A 24188-nucleotide genomic window follows, 5' to 3' on the forward strand; every position below is an offset into this window, starting at 1 on the left:
CACATGTTTGAGGACATTTGCCGGAGCATGTCCATTGACTACACTGCCTATCAGCCACAGTATCCACCAGTTCCACCGTCATATCATCCACCAGCATCATACTTTCCATCACCTCCACCACCAGCGGACCAACACGACAGCATGGATGAGGAGTGACTCTGGAGGACACCACCTACTTTCCTGCTTTGCTGTTTTTGTTATTTTATTTTTATTTTCATTTTTCATTGTTTTTGTTTGACCATCTAGGTTTATGTTCGGGTCATTTGAACCTCTTTGGTATTTTGGGTTGTAATTCTCCAGTACATTGGTCATGTTATTTCTGTTTGACATTTCACATGTGTGTTGTTTATACTTGCGCAACAGTATTTTCTCTGACTACTTTAGTTATTGCTGAGGACAGCAATGTTCTAAATCTGGGAATTGGGGCCGCATACACGGAAATTGAGGTATCACACACAGAAAAAGGTTCAGCAGATTCATAGCCACTTCAGGGGAGTTATTTTAACCTTTCTAGTTATGTTCATTTTTATTTTCATTTTGGTAGAAAGTTCGTGTTTTTAGTTTCAATTCCTGCTACGAGAAAGTAAAATTCTGATTTAGATGTGCTACTCAGTCAATTCCTTGGTTGGATATGGGGAAGCATTGGATGATATGTAGGATTGTCATGACATTGCATAGAGCATGAATAGGGATTATGATTGCTCGTTTGTTTGATTTCTATGATAATGATGCTTAGACTGAAATTAAGAGGAGTCTAGTTTGATACCACAGCTTGTGAGGTTTGTGCCTATACAGTAAATTTCTTTTTGAGAGTCCTCACTGCAGTAGTACTCTAGAACTTGATCTAATTTTCTCCAATGCATGTGTTGATTGAAGTGATAGAGGCATTTTGTTCTATTAAGCTTATGGCCAAATAGCTACCTGAGAAACCATCCATTGTTAGCCATGTTGAGCCTGAGGCCAATTTTTTTTTAATTACCTTATTAAACTGTTTATACCACTTCCATCAGAACTTACCTTGTTTGAGATTGAAATGTCAATAATCAAAAAGTTAGAAATAATTGAGGTAAGCTCCACTAGAAGTTAAGCAGTTGAAAAGGAAAAGAAAAGAATAGTTCTCACATGAATTTAAAGAGAAAGAAAAATAAATTGCAAAAATTGACAAGCAATGATGAAGGAAAAAGTGAGAAAAAGGAAGGAATCATGAATTCAAAAAAAATGGAGCTGAAACTTGAATTGAAAGATAATTGAGTCTTAATGAAAATGGTGTTTCAATCTCAATAATTATTCAGCTACTGTCCAAAAGATTCTAACCTTAAGCCAAGCCAAGTTATAACCTTAAGAAGCCCTTTTGATTAATCAGGCATGTGTTGATGTTCCTCATCTTTAGGAACTTGAGAAAAAGATCAAGCCTATGGTAGTACAACAGCTGTGAAGAATGAGTGATGATGAATGACCCTAAACACTGAGTGATGAGTGAATACTATGCCTTGTGAGGGGTAATCAAGTTAGACTCTGATGTTTGAATGTAGTTGATGAGCATCATCTTAAGTTTGACTTGGAAATCATTCATGCTTAGTATAGTGATCTTTATGATTGTCTGTGCAATGTTGTGCTTGATTGATTGAACCTTGCTTCCCATGCTTAAATTCTGTTTATTGCTGAGGACAGCAACATCTAAATCTGGGAATTGTTTGATGTGCGTCTAGCATATGATGTTTTCTAACTTGAAGGAAGCAAGGAATTAATTATAAATGAGTGAAAATAGTCATTAAATGCAAGAAATATTGATTACTCCTTCTCAATCATGTTCTCACTCAAGTTATATGTTTAAATAGCAGGAAACACCGCAGAAAGGAGCAAAAACGGAGAAACCAAATTTCCTGCTGGCGCACGACGCTCGGATGTTGGCGCACGGAGCGCCAAACTGGCGCACGGAGCGCGGTACCTGGCGCACGGGGCGCCTTAGCGACGATTTGCTTCTGTTTCGGCCGCGCACGGAGCTCGGGAGGTGGCGCACGACGCTACAACTTGGCGCCCATCGCGCGGGAGTTGGCACACAGAGCGCGGGACTGGCGCACGGCACTCTAGAGTTGGCGCCCGGGGCGCCGTTGACAGATTCAGCTTCTGTTTCTCCCAAGTTTGGGGCGCCAGGCCTGGCGCCCCGTGCGTGGGCGATATATTTTTAAGTGCGAATCAGCCAAAATAAGGCCCAATTGAAGTGTAAGTGAAAGGAGGTTTTCCCAAAACCTAATAAAAGGATGAGAAAGAGAGGAAGAAGGGACTTTTGGAGAATCAAGAGGAGAAAAACAACAAAGAGAGCGGAGATTCCTTGGAGCTTCTCGGAGATTCAAGGATTCGATCGATCAAGACGGAAGATCTTCATCTTTCCTTTCTCTTCTAGGTTTTAAATGCTACTTTATTTTATTGTTATTTTGTCAGACATGAACATGTCTGGCTAGTTTTATCATTGTGGTAAGGGTCACAACCCTTGATGTGAACCCCTTGTACCTTGGTTGAAATTTATGTTTATCTATTTTAATTGAGTTTATCTTTTCTTGTTTTTCATTTTATAATTCTATTGGAACTGATCAATCTAGTAGGATTGCAAGGGTTAGGGTTTTCGATAGGGATGTTGGAATTCTAATTCCTGACAAAGAATAAGATAACTGTTCATGTATGCACTAGGGATAGGCTACATGAACAGCGAACGTTAAAGGTTCATTGATTCTAAGGGTTAACTCGAAAAGGGATTTCTAAGGGATTAGGATTCTAATAGAGTTAACAAGGTTAAAGTAACTAAGGGATTAGGGGTTAACTACTCATATAAAAGATGATGAATTATTCGATCAATTGAATAGGTAAATGTAAACGTAATCCAAGTTGCAAGGTGGGGATCAGAAAGGTGTTTGTTTCTCTTTACCGCAATATTTTCTCAAATATTTTCTCCATCCTTAATCTTTTGTTCTTGCATTCTGAAAGCACTTTTGGAATCATTTACATTTTTAATTTAATTGTTTTAGTTTGTTTCATGAACTACAATCATTCTCAACCTATTTTGATTAATCCAACAAGAGAGGAATAGTTATAACAACTTAGGTGCCTCAATCCTCGTGGAGACGATACTCTACTCACTCTTTATTACTTGGTACGATCGGTGCACTTGCCGATTTTACGCACACTTAGCTTCATGATGGAACCTCTTTCTCCCTTGGTGATTCAAGTGGTATGGCTCTATTCCGGCAGCCAGGTAGTTTGCAATATCGGCAAACCAAGGAGCTTGTTTTTCAGAGATCATCAGAAGCTGCTCATCAGGGAATGTCTCCTTGATATGATCTCCTTCTTGTGGGCTTGCCCTCTCTAATCGAGATAGGTGGTCAGCCAGCTTGTTATCATTTCCTCTCCGGTCCTTAATCTCAAGGTCAAATTCTTGGAGCAACAGTACCCATCTAATTAGTCTTGGCTTGGCATCCTTCTTAGCAAAGAGTTGCTTGATTGCTGAATGATCAGTGAATACTGTGACTTTGGAGCATATTAGATATGAACGAAACTTGTCACATGCAAATACAACTGCCAGCATCTCCTTCTCCGTCACTGTGTAGTTGGCTTGTGCCGGAGTAAGAGTTCTACTAGCGTAGTAAACAGTTTTGAAGACTTTATCTTTTCGCTGCCCAAGAACTGCTCCCAAGCCGAAATCGATGGCGTCACACATTAGTTCAAAAGGAAGACTCCAATCTGGGCTTTGAATGATGGGTGCGGACACCAGCCTCGACTTGAGCTCCAGGAAGGCTGTCAAACTTTTTTCATCAAAATTGAACATCCTGTCTTGCTCCAGAAGTTCACAAAGTGGTTTGGCGATTTTGGAGAAGTCTTTAATGAAACGTCTGTAGAACCCAGCATGTCCCAAGAAGCTTCTGATCCCTTTTACTGTGGTAGGGGGAGGTAGCTTCTCAATTGCTTCCACCTTAGCCTTGTCCACCTCGAGGCCCTTGCTTGAGATTTTGTGTCCTAGCACAATGCCTTCTCTTACCTGTTCAAGGTTATTAAGGCAAGTAGGAAAAGAGCAACCAATGACAGAAAAATCATCCATGAAATTTTCTACTGCTTCTCCTACCAAATCAGTAAACAAAGCAAACATGCATCTTTGAAAAGTTGCAGGGGCATTACATAGCCCAAAAGACATTCTTCTGAATGCAAACGTCCCAAAGGGGCACGTAAAAGTGGTTTTGTGTTGGTCTTCAGGAGCAACCGGGATTTGGTTGTATCCCGAATATCCATCTAAGAAACAAAAGAATTCTTTCCCAGCTAGATGATCCAGCATTTGGTCAATAAAAGGAAGGGGGAAATGATCCTTTCGGGTAGCATTATTTAATTTCCTGTAGTCTTGACAAATCCTCCACCCAGTTATTTTTTTGGTGGCTATTAACTCTTGTTTGTCATTTTCAACTACAGTAATGCCACCCTTTTTTGGAACGCATTGCACAGGAGCAACCCATTTACTATCTGAGATGGGATAGATTATACCTGCATCAAGCCATTTGATGATTTCTTTTCTTACCACCTCCTTTATATTGGGATTCAGCCTCCTTTGATGCTCCACAGATGAGCTGTAAGGGTCTTGGAGCAAAATCTTGTGCATGCAAATTGTTGGGCTAATTCCTTTTATGTCAGTCATGGTCCAGCCGATTGCTCCTTTGTAATCTTTGAGCTTTTGTGTGAGTTGAAGTTCCTGTTCATAGGTTAGCAAAGAAGAAATAATCACAGGGAGAGTGTTGTCTTTACCCAAATAAGTGTATTTCAGGTGTTCAGGTAAGGGTTTTAACTCCAAGGTAGGTGGTTGCTCTACTGAAGGCAATTTCGGTCTTTGCTCCTGCTCTGATCGGTTTAAGGATTCAAAGACCCTTTCTTTCCTTCCCTGGGGTTGGTGGAAACTGATGGATGCAAGGTATTCTTCCAGCTCTTCAAAGTCCTTCATGCCTATCTCTGGCTGCAAATGCTCCTGCTGTTCTTCTCTTATGACCGAGTCAAGGATCGAAATGCTAGAGCATTCCTCAGTGTTATCTTCACCAAACTTTATTGCTTTCATGACATTAAACTTCACTTCTTCTCCGTTTACACCTCATAGAAAGTTCACCCTTTCTGACATTTATGATAGCATCACCGGTAGCCAGGAATGGTCTGCCCAGAATTATTGGACCTTCTTGATCTGCTTCAAAATCTAAGATGATGAAGTCAGCTGGTAGAATGAACTTGTCTACTTGGACAAGGACATTCTCAATTTTTCCTTCTGGCTTGGCTATAGATCGGTCTGCAAGTTGAAGAGTGGTTGTGGTTGGTCTTGCTGCTCCTATGTCAAGCTGCTTGAAGATGGAAGCTGGCATTAGATTTACACTTGAGCCCAGATCACAAAGTGCCCGACCAAGATAGTTCTTCCCAACTGTACACGGGATGGTGAATATACCAGGATCCTTTAGTTTGGGAGGAATTTTAGTCAGGTACTTGCACGATTGTTGAGTGAGGGCTACGGTCTCAAACTCTTCGATCTTTCTTCTTTTTGACAAAATGTCCTTCATAAATTTTGCATACGAAGGCATTTGCTCCAGAGCTTCTACTAGATGAATGTTTATGTGAAGTTGATTCATCAAGTCAAGAAACTGGCTAAACTGCTTATCCTCGTGTTGCTTTTTCAACCTTTGTGGAAAAAGAGGCTCAATCGGTTCACTTCTTCTCTTGCATGGGGGAACATAAGTTGGAACTGAAACTGGTTCACTGACTTTTGTTGCTCCAAGGTCTGCCACAGGTGTTGTGTCATCCGATTTGATTTCAGCAGACTCATTGCTCTGGACCTTCTCTTCTGGTCCTGTCTGAGCTTCAAGGTGTGAAGGGTCAGTGGCTTCTTCAACTTCCTTTCCTATGGGCTGTTTTGCTGGTTCGCGCTTTCGAGGTCATGCCACTAAATCTGGGGGTGGTAAAGTCTTTCCATCTCGTAGGCTTATAGCATTACAATGCTCCTGGTTATCCTGAGACGGCTTTTCTGTGTCACTAGGGAGTGTCCCTGGTTGCCTCTATTTGAGTGCTCCAGCCAGCTGACCAATTTGGGTTTCTAGGTTTCGCATGGCTGCGCTGTTCTGATTCATGTACTCCTTGACAGTAGTCTCAAAGGATTGGGACTTCCCTTCACCCTTATCCCAGTTTTGTTGGTTCTGCCTGGGATACGGGGGTCGGTTCTGGTAGTTTCCTCCACTACCTCCAGCATTATTCTGATTCCTCCAGCCTCGGTTATTGTTCCCTTGATAGTTGTCATTGCTCCTGTTGTTGTTGTCATACCCTCCTGCATAGCACACAGCAGCTAGATTGTTACAGTCCTCATATTCATAAGGACCTCCACAAGTGGGGCAACTCTGACTTGATTGAGTCAAGAGAAGTTGCTCAGTTGGTTTTTTCTGTTCCATGGGCTTCCAGTTTTTTATAGTGTTCTGGAGCGAAGCCATTTGTGCTGAAAGAGCATCAGCTGAGCTTAGCTCAAGAACTCCTGCTTTCTTAGGAGCACTGTGTCGTGTGGAAGGCCATGAAATATGTTTTTTTGAAAGTTTTTCCAACAACTGGTAGGTTTCTGGATAAGTAAAATCCAAAAGATCTCCCCCTGCAGCTGCATCAACAGTTGCTTTCAATGGTGGGGTTAAGCCATGATAAAACGTGTGAATGATGCCCCAATCAGAAACTCCATGATTCGGGCAAATTCGTATCAACTCTTTAAAGCGTTCCCACGCTTCATACACACTTTCTCCATCATACATTTGAAAGGAAGCTATATCAGCCCTCACTTGGGCTTGTTTTGCTTGGGAGAAAAATCGGGTAACAAACTGTTCCGCCAATTGCTCCCAACTGGTGATGGAGTTTGGGGGCAATGTTCTCCTCCATTCTTTGGCTTTTCCAGCTAAGGAAAATGGAAAAAGCCGCATCCGCATGTTTTCTTCCGAAATACAATGAACTTTGAAATTATCAACTATCTCAGTGAAATTGTCCAAATGACTGTGAGGGTCTTCCATGGGCAGTCCATGGAACTGACCAGCGTTCATAATCATTTGGAACATTGCAGGTTTTATTTCAAAGTTCGGGATATTCAAGGGAGGGGGAACATACCCTCGTTCTGGACCATTTCTGAAGGGAGCAGCCATATCATTCAATAATGGCCCTCTTCCTTCATTCGGTCCTTGTTCATGCTCATGATTATGATTTCCATTGTTATCATTGTTTACAACCTCCTCCATTGTAATGTTTCTCAACCTTTGAATTCTTCTTCTATTTCTGAAGGTTCTCTCGGGTTCTGGATCAAAAAGTACTATTTCCAGTCCAAGTTCTGTAGGTTTTGTGCTCATACAAATGGAGGAGGTCTATCAAAACAAAAAGACTGCAATTTAAACAACAAAAATGTTTCCTTAAAAACGCCCTTTCTTGCCAAATGATCCCCGGCAACGGCGCCAATTGCTTGGTCAAACCGAGAGCTGCTCGGGAATATCTTTTCAGAGAGCAAGAGTGCATAGTAATAATCAGGATTTGCCAACAGAAGCAATCTACTCTGACTAAGAGCAACCCTCTTCAACTATACGCAAGCGTACGTGTCAAGCAATATAGGGTATTGTAGCCTCAGATGTATCGTCCTCAGGGAGCAGTTGTGAAGTAAGAAGCGCTAAAGGAAACTTAATTTGTAAAATGGAGCAATAAAAGAAAGTATTATTCTCAGCTAAGCTTCACAAAGAGCAATCTCTGGGCAGCTAGTTAAACAATGTTAACCATTCTGGACCAGATGAGAGCAGTGAATGACTTAGCACGGTCATCGAATAAAAAGGCATCAATTTAAGTAACTTCAAGAGCAATCAACGAAATGAAAGTAAGAGCATCAACTAGTAAAACACAGTTCAGTTATCGTGAGGAAAAGGTTGTGATAGAAGTTTGAGTTAAGATGAATTTCAGAAAAAATCAAGTAGGTGTTACGGGTTCCATGTTTTCATCCCTTTGGTTAACCCTTCTTGGTAGCATAGTTTATGAGTGGATTTTGCTCCTTCCCTTGCTTTGCTATAGGTAAGCAGAGGGTAAGGCCTTACTCTCCACGTTACTCCATAGTACTTGGAGTTATATTCAAGGAAACCATGTTGCCTTCTCAAAAGAGCATGGATTCACATGGCAGTGCTCCCCATTCCAGGTGTTTCTCCCTCCTTTCTTCAGGCTAAACTACCCCAGGATCTTGATAATGCTCTGCACGCCTTTATCAGTGTTTCATCAACCAAGTGGTCCCGGGATGAGGTTGTCAGCCCAAACGGTTTCACAAAATCAATAAATTAAACCAAAGAGCAACTCAAAATTCATTTATAAAATATGTGTTCCTTACAAAGTTATCCTAAGACAAAAGGGATTACTTCTATGGAACCCTCACCTACTTAGAGGAAGTTATCCTAGGATGGGCGCTGATCCCCTTTCATGAGGATTGCTTGTTCCTTTTATAGGGTTCTTCATTTGATCTCCATTGTTCCTTTCATCAAGGGTTGTGCTTTGTTTAAATCCTCTCCAATGGTAGTTTTTCTTTTTGCCAGCTTGGCCTTAAATGGAGATGATCCCCCTTGCTTTTGGCTCCCTTTGTGAGTAGGAGTATCGGATTCAGGGAGGCACCTCCACTCCTTCTGCGGCAGCTGACGTGGCTGCTTTTGATTGCTCAGCTCCTTTGCTTTCGTACTGTAGCAGAGGTAGCACCTCCACCTTCTCTGCTGTGGCTGACGTGGCGGCTTCCCATTGCTTCCTTTGACTGCTGTTGTACTACAGCAGGTTTTTCTTTTCCTTTCTGCGCAACACTTCTTCTTCTCTCTTCATTTTGTGGTTCCTTCTGATGGGCCTTAGGTGTCCTGAACAAAGCAAACTAACCCAATAGTCATATGTGAAAGAGATAATGTTAAATTTGCTCCAGGTCTACCTTAACTCCCACTTTCGGTATTGCTCTAGTGCACTATTCAAAACAGTTGCTCTATATGGAAAGAAGAAGGTTGAAGGGAGTGATTTATAACCAAACATGGGTTTTGTGGAACAATTTACACTTAATGGGCCTCAACTTTTGAGGACCATCAAAACCCTAAGTTCCACTCTTCCCTACGTGAGTTTCCTTGGTGGCTGACCAGAGAACACTATTCCATTGCTTTCCCTTCTCCATTCTTGAGCTTTGAGGCTATTTTCTTCATGAAAGCTTCCCATAAACACTTGTTGTGAGAGAGAGTTATCATTGGAAGTGGGTTGTGGTCTTGCTTCTGAGTTAGAGAGTCAGTTTGAAGGAGAGTTGGGTGCTGACTTTGAGTTTGGAGAGTGTGTGAACCATTTACTTGGCATTGGTGGTGCCAAGGAGCCATCTTTGGGTGCAAGAACAACCTTTGAGGGAGCATTTTCGTTTTCTGTACAAGTCAGAGTTTGGGGAGTTGATTGGTGAGCTCCATGAGCCTTTGCTTTGCTGTTTAGAACCTTGGTAAGCCTTACCAGCTTGATCTTGAGTTTATGTGGTTAAAAATAGAACCTTGATGCATGTAATGAACCTATGATCATAACCTAACGTTGGGTAATGTTAAACACACCTTAAATTGTATGTTTAAGCTTCTGTGTGCATGAAATGAACCACCTTTGGGAGGGATCGCGAAATGCGGAACTGCATTCTGTCACGAAATATCCGGATATTTGGCTTGAAATATCCGGATATTGATATCCGGATATGGGTTTCTGGATATCCAGATATGGATATCCGGATATGGGATGTGGAAATATCCGGATATTGATATCCGAAAATGTCCCCGATGAATATCCGGATATTCTGGGTTTACGAAGAATAGTAGCTGCATTGTTCATACAGAACTGTATTTGGGCTTTGTGGATCCTAGATTGGTAAAGTGGGACTTCTGTAATCATTAATCTAAGTCAGAATCAAGTGATTAAGGGCTTGTGGCTTTGTGAGAAGCCTTAAGACATGAAATGTAAAGGAAATGCGTAGTTTGTGTGCCTTATGCTTGTTAAGCATGAATATTGATATATTGTTGGTCCAAAACAGATTGTGATTCTGCTGTGTTTGGGCTTTGAGATTGTTGGACTCTTGGCTTGGATTGTTAGCTTGCAAGGTAAGCTTTTGTGTCCTCGATTTAGCCATTATCGGTTACACCATGTCCCATGGGGGCATGGTTATATGCATGATGTTGTTTTCATGATATATTGATTTGTTGAAATGCTGTTGAGCTGTTATATGCGAGTGCCTTTATGATATGCATGTGGTGTTCCACCTATATGGTAAGCTTGAGTATGTGGTACATACAAGAGGGTGAGGCTGTGGGTGAGGTGCAAGCGGTGTTCCTTGTTCTTATTGTGGGGTTGTAGACGTACGTCCTGCATTTCTCTGACCAGTAGAATAGTGATAACACACATGGCAAGAATATCTGTTGCACTGGATAGTTTTGGAACTTATACTGTTAAATGCTTTTGAACTTATATTGCTCGTGTATGTGAGCTTGGGGTGGAAGATCCTTGAGGACCCCTTGTCTTACTGAGATTTCTTTTTAGAGATCTCACCCCACGTTTGGGGCACATATTTCAGGTTCAGGTAATGCGGGGGTTGAGACCTCTGGCAGCAGGAGGCCGGAGCTTAGCTGATTATATATGTTGTATGCTGACATGACTGGATATTGGATGCTGTTTATGTTTCCTGTCTATATATTGATATTTGAGTTGAGACTCTTTTGTGGGCTTTGTTGCCTTATCTGGTAAGCATGGGGTTTGTCCATGCCACATTGATGTTAGTACTTGTAGCTTGAGTTGTATAAACTATCAGCCTATCAGGGTTGTCCGGCCTACGTGTGGTAGTTCCGTGACTAGAGACATATTTATGTTATTTATATATTGAGATATTTCAGTTAGCTGTCTTTTGCAATTTACATACAGGCAATGTTTTATGAAATGAATTAAGTAATTCAACTTGGTTAATGATAATGACGTCATAATTGAAAAGAAAAAGATATTCCGCATTTTTAAATTAAGTGTGGCTTAATACGATGATATGATAACAAACCGGATATATACGGGGTGTTACAGTCAAGGACTGGTATAGTACTTAACCAACGCAAATACGCACTTGAACTTTTAGCTGACGCTGGTCTTCTGGGCTCCAAGCCTTTTTCCACTCCAATGGATGCTCAAGTGAAACTTAGTCGTTCTCAAGGCTGTATTTTACAAGATCCAGCTCTCTATCGTCGGTTGATTAGACGTTTGCTTTATTTAACAACTACGCGCCCAGATATTTGCTTTGCTGTGCATCAATTATCACAGTTTGTCTCTAATCCTACTGATACTCACATGAATGCTGCCCACCGTGTCTTGAGATACATTAAGAACTCACCTGGTACTGGCTTGTTCTTTCCTATTTCTAGTGACTTACATGTCAAGGCCTTTGCTGATGCTGATTGGGCTTGTTGCCCAGACACTCGTCGATCTGTAACCGGGTTTTGCATTTTTGTGGGATCTTCCTTGGTCTCATGGAAATCCAAGAAGCAAACCACTGTTTCCCGTTCTTCATCCGAAGCAGAGTATCGTGCTCTTGCAAGTCTTTCTTGTGAGTTACAATGGCTCAAATATCTCTTTGAAGACCTTCATATTTCATGGCTCAAACCTGCATCCATCTACTGTGACAATCGGTCTGCCATATACTTGGCTAATAACCCTACATTCCATGAACGTTCTAAGCATATAGAACTTGATTGTCATGTTACGCGAGAAAAACTTGTTTCTGGACTCATACGCTTACTTCCTGTCTCATCAGCTGATCAACTAGCTGACATTTTTACTAAACCATTGTCTTCCTCAGTTTTTCGTTCTTCTATTTTCAAGCTAGGTGTTCTCAATATCCTATGCCCATCTTGTGGGGGGGGGGGGAAGGGGGGTATTACCAGAGTCCAAGACCATTAACTCTCAAGCCCATGTCCAAGCCCAAGTTCAAGGCCAAGCAGTAGCCCAAGTTCAAGGCCGAGCAGTAGCAGCTCCTGAAGCTTCCAATGCTTGCATAAGAAGAACAGATCATGAAAGATAAATGCTAACAACTTTTTGTTAAGACGTTAACACAGTTGTAATTCAATTAGAGTTAGTTATTTCTTCCCTTATGTATTGAGCTCCATATAAATTGGACTATGATGTAAGCTTTCTGAATTAATTCAATGGAATCATTATTATTCATTTTTGTTAGTGACTGTAAGGTATGTTATTGGGGCTAGAGTTTGCCTGTGACTGTAAGGTATGTTATTGGGGCTAGAGTTCGCCTAGGATAGAGGTTACAAAAGGTTTTGGGCTAAAAGAGATTCTACTTCGGTTATCGATCTATCTAAGAATGGGTGCTCGGTTATCGATCTATCTAAGAACGGAGTGAAATTTTACTGCACCCGGAATACAAGAGATTCGGTGGGACAAACCAATGAGAAGCTGGCATTTTTTGTGCAAACAGTACGGAGGAGAGAGAATTTTTTATTGTTAATCCAGGTGTTATGCTTTCAATGGAAGTCCCATCATACCCCTGGTGCACTTTAAATATTTCCCTAAGAATGGGTGCTCTAAACAATAGAATTCAATCTTTAATCAATAGAGATTGGACTCTGGGTGCACCTGATAAAAGAAATAGGATAGGATAAATTATTTTATCATATTTTTATTGTTTGGTGAATTAATAGAATAAGATAATCTTATTATGTTCTTATCCTACTTAGCCTGATTTCTAATCCTAAAAGTATGTTTGATGTGATGTATAAGGCCGAATAATATAAGCTTATATTATATGTTAAGATATTTTTAGTTGTTTGGTGTACTCATTGTATAGTACAAGCTTATATAGCAGGATCCTTTTATACATCAAAATAATTTATAACTTAATCAGGCTTAGAGATGTGGGATTAGGCCTTATAAGAGGTTGATGTATTAACTTCTCAAGAATTAATATATTAAAATGAAAAATAATTTTTTAATATATAAATTTTAAAATATTGGAGATTTTAGTTTTTATAAAAATTAATATTTTTTTGACACACTATCAATAGATTTGTATAAAAATTAATATCATATGACATATTTGAAAGAATTATATAAATTTTTTATTAAAAGGTATTCTTGTCAAAAATATTTATTTTTATCATATCTAGTATCATACAATGCATTACCAAACACTGAATGATATTATCTGATACACTATATTATCTGATACAATACCATGCCAAATGATGGATAATATTAAAATTTAATCAGATTTTATACAATCAGACCTTATACTATCATGTTTTATACTATCAGACCTTATCATATACTATATATCAAACATGTCCTAAGAGGGGGCTTGGGTTAAGAAAGGGATAGGATAGGATAATAAATTTAATTTTTTATTTTTCCCACAATAGCTCTTAAGGACAGCTGCATCCCACGCCCCTTGCATTGTCTGCTTCGTCTTCTCCCCTGCACTCTTCAACTTCTCTTTCATCGACCCCGTAATCTCTTCTATATTCTCCTTCGCTCCACATGCACCCTCCTTGGCCTTATCTTTCACCCACTCCGCTATCTCCATCGCCTTATCACCATCTTCCTTCGTCTTCTCAGCCATCCAAAATCTTTGTCTTCTATAGGATGTCAATATAGGTTATGACACGCGGGTCGACCGCGACACGACAAGAAAATTCCTCTCTGGGTTGACTCGCAAAAAAAATCGTGTCGAATTCGTAATGATGTATTCGTGTTCATGTTGACCCATATCTTTTTTAATTATAATTTTTTTAAATTTTGACCCTTTTTTAAATAAAAAAATCAATTATCGTTTTAACCCCTATTTTGCATGTTATTTGTGTCGTGTCGTTTCAACCCGTAAAAAAATCGTGTCGTGTTCGTGTTGAAGATTTTGACACGAATAAAAATTTGTGTCGTGTTCGTGTTGATATATTCTTATCGTGTCAAATTCATGTCGTGTCAACCCGTTTTGACACCCCTAGTCTTCTACCTCACGTCTTGCCTCTGTAGAGAGTCATATCTCGTTCCTTCTATCGCATTTCTCCACTGAAAAAAGAAAAAACCAAAGGAAAAATATATGAAAACCCACTTGAGAAAATCAAACCCTATTGGACCCTGATCTTGATAATGTTTTTGCATTTTGGTTAACAGGTCTTTTTAAATGAACCTTTTTTTTCTTTTAAAAAAAGAGTTTTAGAAATTGTGAATAATTAGAAATAGGAATTAATACATAATTAAGTTAAAAGAAAAAAAATTAAAAAGTATATAAAATTATGCTATAAAAGGTATTTTTGTCTAATTATATCATATTTTGACGTTATCTGATTGATTTCAAACACATAATAGGATAATGCAATCCTATCAGTTTGTCTATCCAGTGTACATCAAATGCAGAATATGACATGAGCTTATCATGCCCATATTATATCCTACATTTATCCAGTTCTCTTATTCTATCATGTCCACCAAATGAGCTCTTAGAAAAGAAAATGCCTTAGCTGATTGGCTGGCTTCTAGTGCAACCTACCAAGCATGAGATTTGGAAATCCTTGATAGTCCTCTTATGTAGTGTAGAAATCCCTAGAATGGTCTATAGCTAATTGGTTTTCTCTTTGGGTTTTTTTTCCTTTAACTCCAAAGAAAAAAGAGGAAAAAAATAAATAAAAATATATCTTTTTGTGTGCACCAAACTCGTTACTAAGAAAGGAAAAGAGAAAAAAAGGCCTTACACTTCATATTGGCCCAATTTTACACTTCATATTGGCCCAATTACTCATTTACTTTCTTTTATACTATTATGTAGGAAATTGAAAAGGAAATAAGAAGTCCAATAGCCCACTACTCCCCCAAATTTTAAGCAATAGTCGAGAGATGAATGTGTTAATATACTTCATGTGTAACTCCAGAACGAGGAATAACTTGAGTTCCTTGCATAGGTCTAGCACCAATTCTTTGGGAATAGGCATAGGTCTAGCACTCATTCTTTGGGAACAGAATCGCAAAGAAGATTGTGGTTCTATAAACCAATAAGTCCAAGAATAAGAGGAATCTACATTGGCAATGGCAAGTGACTTGAACAATTCCATTGTCTTAAGGCACTGAGCCAAGATTCAGATTACAAAGTGGGGAACCAGCGAATCTGTTCCTGCTTTCTTATTCAGTGTCCCTTTGATTTTAATATTTTTTGTTAGTGAGAGTTCATTTTCCTTCCTGGGAATTTTCAAAAAGAAAAAACGTACAGCAAAATATTTACATTTTTGTAAGTTTAATTCCTTTTATTCCACAACCATTCCTGATAAATTGTTCCTATGATCTCTCATTCTTTATGAGTAAGGAAGAACCAACCGTGTATAACGACGGGAGGAATTGGTTTGAGTCAACTTATACTTTAGCCGTGTAAACACAATACACGTATTTGAGGAGGAACGATTGGCCAAATTGAAATTCCAAGCTAACATTAACAATTACATTGATGTTCCTCAATTACTATTTATACTTGTAAATACATAGATTTTACCGATTACATTTCTTTTAATCAAATCCAAAGTAACTTTCCATCTGGGTATGATAACCGGGACATTATACTCCCAATTATTACTTGGAGGTATGCATTTGTGTTTGTGCAATCATCTTTGAAATTTTTCTTAAGTGATCCGCACACCAACATATATGTTCTTGGATGGTCCTAAATTTTATTTTCTATCTTAGCCCAATTCTTGCAATTTGTTAATAAAAATGATACGAGAAAATAAAATAAAAAACAAGAAAGAATTTTGAATCAAGTACCTTAATGACAATTTGGAATGCTAATTTTGGATTGGATCAAAGATCCCTTGTATTTTGTTTCTAAACTGCATGAATCTAAATCCTTCAAAATTAGTTTACCTTTGGTAAAAGGGTTTTATGTTAATGAAAGACAATGTTATCTTGTTCATGGCATTTATTTTTATTTTTTTTGAAATATTTCAATCTGTTCATCGTTTTGTGACTAGTCTGATTCGGGACTAGTCCCTTCTTACAGTGTTATCTTATTCATGGCATTTTGTTCACTAGCATACAAATTTATGGCATATCATTAAACTAGTTCATCTCACAAATTAAGTATTCAAAAAAGAAAAATAAAACCCCCCTAAATTCCCTTATATATATAGTCTTTGCGTTTTTTTTTTTTCTCTTAAATTTTTTAATAAAATAAGTCTTTTCTGTATTTTTATTTTATTTTAGAAGTTAAAAGTCAAAATATAAAACAAAAATAATTCAGATATGTTCTTCAAATTTTATTTTAAAAACTAAAAAATAATTATAATTTTTAGAATTATTTTTACAAAACCGGTCTTATGAAATAAATTTTTTATTTTTTTCCTGAAATTTAAAAAACTGTTTTTTTAAAAAAAATTCAAACAAGCCCATGGCTTTCGTGATTCACTGTTTTTTATAATTTATTGCTTTCGCTTTTGCAATATACAAAATTTGTAATCTACTACTTTTGCAGTTTATGAATTTATGTAGCTTTTGCAATTAGTAAATTTTCACATTTTACATCCGCTAAACACGAAAAAACCTACATTACTACTGTTGTAGGTACATCTTTATTATAAGGGGAAAGTTTTGGGATATGAAGGAAATTATAAAAAAGTTATGTGTTAAAATGGTAATTTTTTTCCATTTTAAGTAAATAAAAATACCAAATTTGGTACTCCTGTAATATCGTAGAAATTTCCGCTAAACACAAGGGAACCTTAGTTAATAGGAGGAGAGATTGCCATTAAGAGTAATATAATAGAGACTAAATACTTTTTTTTGATCCCTAACAAAAAATATGGTCTCCACTTTAGTCCTTTATAAAAAGAAATTAGTCAGTTGGTCCTTCACAAATTCAAAGTGGACCCATTTAGTTGAAATCGTGGTCTCTCACAATTTCAAAAAAGACTCATATTAGTCCCTGGACTTAAATGGGTCCACTTTGAATTTGTTAGGGACCAACTGACTAATTTTTTTTTGTAAGGGACTAAAGTGGGGACCGTATTTTTTTTTAGGGACCCAAAAGGGTATTTACTCTATAATAGATGATGAGTAAATACTCTTTTTGGTCCTCAGCAAATTTTACGACGCATGTTCTAGTCCTTAGCAAATAAAAAGGCCCGTCGTGATCCCTAAGAAATTCAAAATGGACCCATTTAGTTGAAATTTTGGTACCTCACAAATTCAAAAAAGATCCATATTAGTCCCTAAAAGGACTAAAATGGGTCAATTTTGAATTTCTTAGGGATCTCGGTGAGCCTTTTTATTTGCTAGGGACTAAAACGGGTGTCGTGAAATTTGTTGAGGACCAAAAAGAGTATTTACTTATAGATGATCGAAATGAGGAAATAGTAAATATACAATAATTTAAGGCTTTAATAGCTCTCATGTTGCTGCAGGTCAGAAAATTTGCAGCAACACTTACTTTCACTAGGATTCGGTTTCGTATCTTAGAATTTTTTTTTATTTTTTTTTTTAATTTCATGATTCGGCTCCGTATCTTATGTAAATATATTTGCTGCAAGTTTTTCCATGAGCAATAACAGCAGAAACGAGGAACCCATAATTTAACGATCTTCCATGCTATTTCCCTGAATTTGAGAGAATTTCACTGAATTTGAGAGAGAGCGCTTTCATTGGCAAAACACACTTTGTAATATGAGAACTTTTTTGTCATCTTTTTCAGCCTTGTGATATTTGAGTTATCTAGTTTTTGCACTAGGCTAATTTTATATATCTGAGTGTAACAAATAAAATATTTCTACAAAAATAAAACTATATATATGAAAAAAAAAATTATTCCGCATTGTTTTTGGGTGGACATAACAAAAGGACCCACAAGAAAATGGAAAGATGGAAAAAGAGCCTGCACGCGTATTAAATTTAAAACCGGTCATGATCATTTGTCCCGTAATGCAATGCAGAAAACCAAAAAAATTTCAAAAAATCATAATAGACGAAATTGAATGCCAAGCTTGACAAAACTACCAAAAAAAAAAAACGTAAAATAATGCTTAAGATAGCAAAAGAAAACTCTATCAATTTTTCAATTTTTGTTTTTTCTGGCTTCCATGTTAGTCCCATCTTTGAGAGTTTCATGGGCATCATTTTCCATTCTGAGGCTGAAAAGACAAGCTGCTTGAAGATACAAAGCAGTAGGCCACTCAGGAGATACCACTTGGGCTTGCATAGCATCCCCTAGAGCTTCTTGTGGCATGTCATTCATCAAATAAGATAAGCAGCGCCTTGCATACACTGTAGGTGACACCATTGTCCCTCCATCTATGAACTAAAATAACAAAAAGAAAAACATATAAGAAAATGAAAAGGGTTATACTGACAAATTTTATTTTTTTTACAAACTATATTATGCCTTACTGGTAAAACTTCATTCAAGAGTATCTTATCAGTGAGACATAATATAGTTTGAAATAAAAAATTTGTAAACATAACTTTCCCCTAACAAAATTATGCACATCATAGCTCCATGCTGGAAGAAGGAAAACGCATACACATCATCAACTAAATTAAAGGGATTCAAAAACACCCTTTTGGATAATTAGGAAAATAGAGTGCAATATCATAGTTATAAGTAACCATTTCAATCCAAAATTTTAAATTTGTAAGTAATCTCTATATTAGACATTTCTAACATATCCCCTCGTATAAGAGTTTGTCGGACTTGAAGAATAAATAATACACAGGAGTACAGGACCATTTACCTGTATTAAGAAGTTCCATAATAATTAATTATTTATTAATAAAATGAAGGTGGTAAAGTTAGTGACAAGCTTTGATATCATATAAAGTAACAATTTCAACCCAATAATTTAAGATTGTAAGTGATGTGTACGTTAATAATTTTATATTAGACTTATCACAGCAATATTAACAACATCCAATTTAAGCAATAGTCCTTAAAAGGCTCTTACTTGAGTGTAGCAGTCTATGGCAGTGACAAAGTCCTTAGCTCTAAAAGCATTATCTCCACGCTTCTTTAAATTCAAGGTCTCCTGCATTTGACTGGTCCATAATTGAAAGGAAAGCTACAATTCCAACATTATAAGAAGGATCAACATTGGAGTTAGTAATAGAAAGTAGAGGGAAAAGTGTGTAAACAAAGCTCATTTCCCTCTCTTTTATACTGTATTCAAGTGAGATGAAACCCTCCTGCGTAAGTTGAAGATGGTGGCAAACCTCATTGGCAATTCCTTCATCATCCTTGTAACCACTCTTCTCTAATATTTCATGTAGGGCAGTAAGATCCAATCTCAAACAAGCTTCACCAAAAGGTGTCAATGACAATGGTTTTGTTGAGGGTGCAGCTTCATGCCGGAGACCCATCAGAACATATGAGGCCACCTACTCATATACTATCCAAATGAGAAATTATAGTCATCCTAAGATTGGTATAAAACATTTCACACATTGCTTTACAACAAACATAATACTTTAGTAATTAAATATATATTAACATTTGCATAGTCCTAAACTATGTGTAAACAACCATTACATACTTAAAATTTCAATCCACTTTAGTGATAATCAGCCAGCTTAAGAAACACAACAATTGGCAAAGGATGATTAAAATGATAAAAAAACCAGGTTTATAAATCAGGGAAGAATATGTATAGCAATTAATGTAGATATTATCAAAGCTTATCTATCATTTGCGGGGTTTACCTCTGTTTCTTTCTGAAGTGACATGAGAGATGCAACTAGAGACTTTGCATTTGGTCTCTCACGAGCTTCATATTGTAAACAACGAGAAGCCAAACGAACCAACTCAGTTCCATCATCCTTTGAAAAGTGACCCTCTAAGGCAGAATCCATCAACATCAAAAAGTTTTTGCCACGAATCAGGTCAAGTGCCTGCAAATAAAGAGAAGTGAATGCTGAGAACATCAAATATTTCTACTGCATTTAGTTTGGTACATCAAACATCAAATATTTGCACTTCATTAATGTCCATTCTGTATGAACATTAAAGATTTGGCACAGATGTTACCACTGAGAAGTACTATTTTGCAACTTGAAATAGATCTGAGTAACAAACTAATTGACAATATGACTACTATACTAGAAGAATGCTGAAGAGTATAGAACACTGTCCTTTCTATCAACTCTTTGAATATTCGTAAAAAAAAGCCCAAATTGGAGTTCAACATACCAAATATACTATTCCTTAACTTTTCAGTAGTTCAACACACACACACACATATATGATAGTATATCCCACAAACTGAATGTGTATTCTTAATTATATCAGCCATTAACATTCTTGTCGAAAATCAATGGTCTGAAGATCACATATGAAGTTACAGTTTGTTCAGGACTAAACTTTTTGAAGAAAAACTTACATGGCTTGGGGGAATATGTTTACCACTCAAGAGATCTAGCAACAGGGTTCCAAAACTGTAAACCACGCTCTCTTGTGTCACTCTACCTGCGTATAAACCGAAATGTACAAAAGAACATCTGTCACATGCCAATATATGCAAACTGATCCCACATATGTTTCCCTCACCATGCTTCCAATTTGAGAGAGAGATCATAAAAAGAAGGGTTATCCTTAGGCTAGGGAAACAAGAAAAAAAAATTGTAAGTTGTCTTTTACAAGATGAATTTGAACATAAAATTCCCATATAACAAAGCCAATATTTACATTCCAAAAACTGAAAAAAGCAATTAATCAACTTTTTTTATACTTTTTTCTTCTAATCTTATTCCAACTAATTTGCAAAAGTGGATGTAAAATTAAATGCAGGCCCTCTTTATGATGCAATAAATAAAGATCCTGTCTTAACAGACAGGGAAATTGGAATATTATTAATAGGTCTATGACCATTCAAACCAATCTATATTTTATGGTTGAATCAATGGCAGATTCCTCAGACTTCTTTTATTTTGTGACTTCAGAAGTTATATGCCAAAGATAACATCCTAAAAACTTCACCAGTTCTTAAGTACTCAGGAGGGGTGAAAGCCAAGTTGGTGCTGTAACTCTTGCCATCTCTGCTGTTCTTCATGAGCCCGAAGCACGACAACCTAGGATTACCATCCTGTTGATACAACATAAGCACATATTTCACAAAAAGAAAGAAGCTAGGATTGATTAGAAAGGGAACTTCAAGCACATATTTCACAACCAATACCCCTTATACCTGATCAAACAAAATCCTATAGGCATTGAGATCATGATACAAGCCCCTTCCTTTACTAGTGCAATATTCTAGAGCTTGAGCTAAGTAGAAAGCCACCCTCAACCTCATTGCCCATTTCATGGGCTGTGCCTCCCCTGCACCAAATCAACCATAATTTTTTTTTTTCTGTGTTCAGAATTCAAAGGCCAAAGACCATGATTTAACTAAAGATTTGAAACCCAACAAAGATTAACACAAAAAGTTATAGTAATCACAAAGAACCCACAATGAAAGAGATGCTTAGCCAGAGTCTCATGGGGCATAAACTCTTCTACTAGCAGCCTCTCATCCCCTTCGTAGCAACAACCAATCAAATTTGCTAAACGTTCACTTCTAAGGCTCCCAACTTGTCTGGCTTCCTCCTACAAGGACAAAACACCATTTTTTTCATGCTTAGTACAAGAAAGCAAGTCCAAGAATGGTTCAAAAATTGAAGTGAAAGTGCAAACAAGTGTAAGTGCAAGTTAACAAACGATGAATTGGCGAGAATCAGGCCAAGCGAACTTGTTGAAACGTTTGATGGCAATCCATTGTCCATTCTCAAGCTTCCCTTTGTAAACAACATTGGGAGCTTTCTCACCATGCTCAGACACTATGTTTTCTGATGAGAACCCGTTTGTGGCACCCTTCAGTTGCTCCAAGCTGAACTCACTAAAACTCGGCCACAAGTTTTTTTCACTCTTGCCACCATTTTCTGCAATAAAGATTACATTTTTAAGCTGAGCAAGAGATTCTAGACAAAGGGTGTGTGCTTAAAATACAAATGCAGAAAACAACACAAACCTTGGTCAGAGGATTCAAGCACAGAAGGTTTGAGGTTGGCGTGGAACCAGCACAGAAAGAATTTAGAGCAACAAGCCCTCATTTAAGTGTTGAATGGCTAGTGTAGAATGATCAGAAAGTGTTCATTGTTGTGCGTCCATTTGGTTTATGACTCTTGTGTTGTGTTGTGTCTGAACATAAATGGAAAGAGTTTGCATTTGAAAAGGTTTCTACTTATCTACTTTTAAGGTGCTTCAACAATGCTTCATTGTACCTCAATTGCTGATGTACATTACACAAATACAAGCTGTTAATTGTTATAAATTATAGGAGAAAGTATATCTGCTTTTAAAGCATACATATTTATGTCACTTCAGAAGAGAACTAGATATAAAGAGGTGAAACTTTTATTTATTTATTTTTTTTTTAATAAGACTTATATCTTTTATATCTATTTCTCTGTTAAAATAATATAAATATATATCCTTTAAAATTACACGCATTTTTGTCTAGATTATAATGTAAAACTTGCTTGTTTACCTTCCTTTTTTAAACTTTCCTCTCACCTCTCTCTCTCTATCACTCTTAAATTCTTCTGTGGTTCAATTTGTAAAGGGTCTTTCCTATTCGTAACTTTCTGGTTTTAGCTTTTTGCTTTTCTGCATTCTCATCATTTTGCTTAACATTTAACAAAAGGAAATTTAAAAATATACTTTTGTGAATTTTATTATTATTAACATTATTATTTTTATTGTATATATACATTGGCAAAGGAATATTGTTAATCTAAATGAATTCCATTTCTAATCTGATGGAAATTAATCTAATTCGTTATTTTGTATTATTCCATGATTGTCCTTGGGTAATCCTATGACCCGGCCGAGTAATGTGAGAGATAAAATTTGAGTCGAGTGATATAGTAATTATTCAGCTCTAGTTTTAAAGGTTGCTTCTGAAACTTGAATCCCTCTTTTTTTGGCAATTCGTACATTGCCAAACTCATATTGTCACTTGAGCCAATCTTAAAGAGTCATGTGATTTGTTTCTTATTGTTATTTTTTTATTTTTTTTGGATACATATTGTTATTTATTTTATATTCAAAAGAAACATGCACTATTTTTAAATAAGTAACCACCAAACCAAAGACAAAATGGCAAGAAGATATTGTTTTATTTGAAAAGAAAATAAGAACATTTCTGTTTGGGTAATCAAAGAGAAAGAAATGCATTGATTAGGAGGCTAAGTTCAAAAGTTCATTTAAAAAAAAAATTGCATGTAAAATGAAGGAATTCAAAAAAGTTAGGAGACCCAGAGGCAAGAACCCTACTTAAAATATACGTAGCTCCGCCCATTGAATTTGAAGTCAGTAAAGTATATTAATATATAATTGATATAATTGTTGTTTGACAACAATTTAAAATTTTGATGACTCGTAATCTTTGTTTTTTTCCAAAAAAAAATAATATAAGTTGTGTTTGTTGTCCAATAAATTTCGATTTCATAATCTGTCAATATTTTCCCTCATCTCAGCAAGTTTAACAGAGATTTTTTTTAGAAATATTTTAGTCGATTTATCGTTTCGCGACTAGTCTGATTTGAGGTAAGTCCTGAAATTAAAATTTTAAACGCCTCTCAAAGATAAGAGGAGTTTAAAATCTTAATTTCGAAACTTACCACAAATCAAATTAGTAGCAAAACGATGAGCATATTAAAATATCTTTTAAAAAAAAGTGATGTGTGAGTGAGAAAGAAAGTGATTACTAGGCAAGGTTCAATTAAGAATTTGTAAAGGACTTAATCACTGATCATGTCAGGTGCTATTCAAAGTAAACAACACCTCATGACTTTTGACAAATGAGTTAACACAAATTTGAAAACACATTGCCTTAGTCAATGATGTAATATTCAAAAAAAAACTCATTTTGTTCAAGTGGGGATATAATTCTGTGTAATACATTTTATATTTATAAAGGTATCGGGATATCTCTCATGTATCTTCAGACAAACCACTTTTTTGGAGCACTCACCCCAAACTCGGCATTGAGTTCAATGCAACTTTTTAACAAAATTAAAGTCATCACAACTATGACATTATTATTTTATATTAATTATTATTTTTTTGGATACATATTTTATATTAATTATTTTTTTAT

General features: G+C 36.9%; 1 protein-coding gene and 1 non-coding gene across 3 annotated transcripts; one reads left to right on the top strand and one right to left on the bottom strand.

Moving 5' to 3' along the window:
- Positions 1-6720: 6720 nt before the first annotated feature.
- Positions 6721-6825, top strand: LOC133318406 (small nucleolar RNA R71). The gene has a single exon (XR_009752463.1). It is a non-coding gene; the product is annotated as a small nucleolar RNA R71 (small nucleolar RNA).
- An 11290-nt stretch (positions 6826-18115) lies between these two features.
- Positions 18116-22137, bottom strand: LOC133318383 (serine/threonine-protein kinase BSK6-like). Of its 2 annotated transcripts, none has more exons than XM_061520366.1 (10): positions 22078-22137; positions 21746-21991; positions 21499-21634; positions 21234-21367; positions 21026-21131; positions 20430-20515; positions 19753-19941; positions 19267-19431; positions 19002-19115; positions 18116-18358 (listed from the first exon to the last, which is right to left on the bottom strand). In XM_061520366.1, the coding sequence occupies exons 1-10, from the start codon at positions 22135-22137 to the stop codon at positions 18116-18118; spliced, it is 1479 nt and encodes a 492-aa protein (XP_061376350.1). The 2 variants fall into 2 exon arrangements, with proteins under 2 accessions (XP_061376350.1, XP_061376351.1); XM_061520367.1 differs by having other exon boundaries at positions 21746-21966; positions 22056-22137.
- Positions 22138-24188: the final 2051 nt, after the last annotated feature.

The sequence above is a fragment of the Gastrolobium bilobum genome, unplaced genomic scaffold, assembly GCF_033153095.1.
Source record: "Gastrolobium bilobum isolate Gb01-03AN ecotype WA unplaced genomic scaffold, APGP_CSIRO_Gbil_v1 utg53169, whole genome shotgun sequence".
NCBI classification, from domain to species: domain Eukaryota; kingdom Viridiplantae; phylum Streptophyta; class Magnoliopsida; order Fabales; family Fabaceae; genus Gastrolobium; species Gastrolobium bilobum.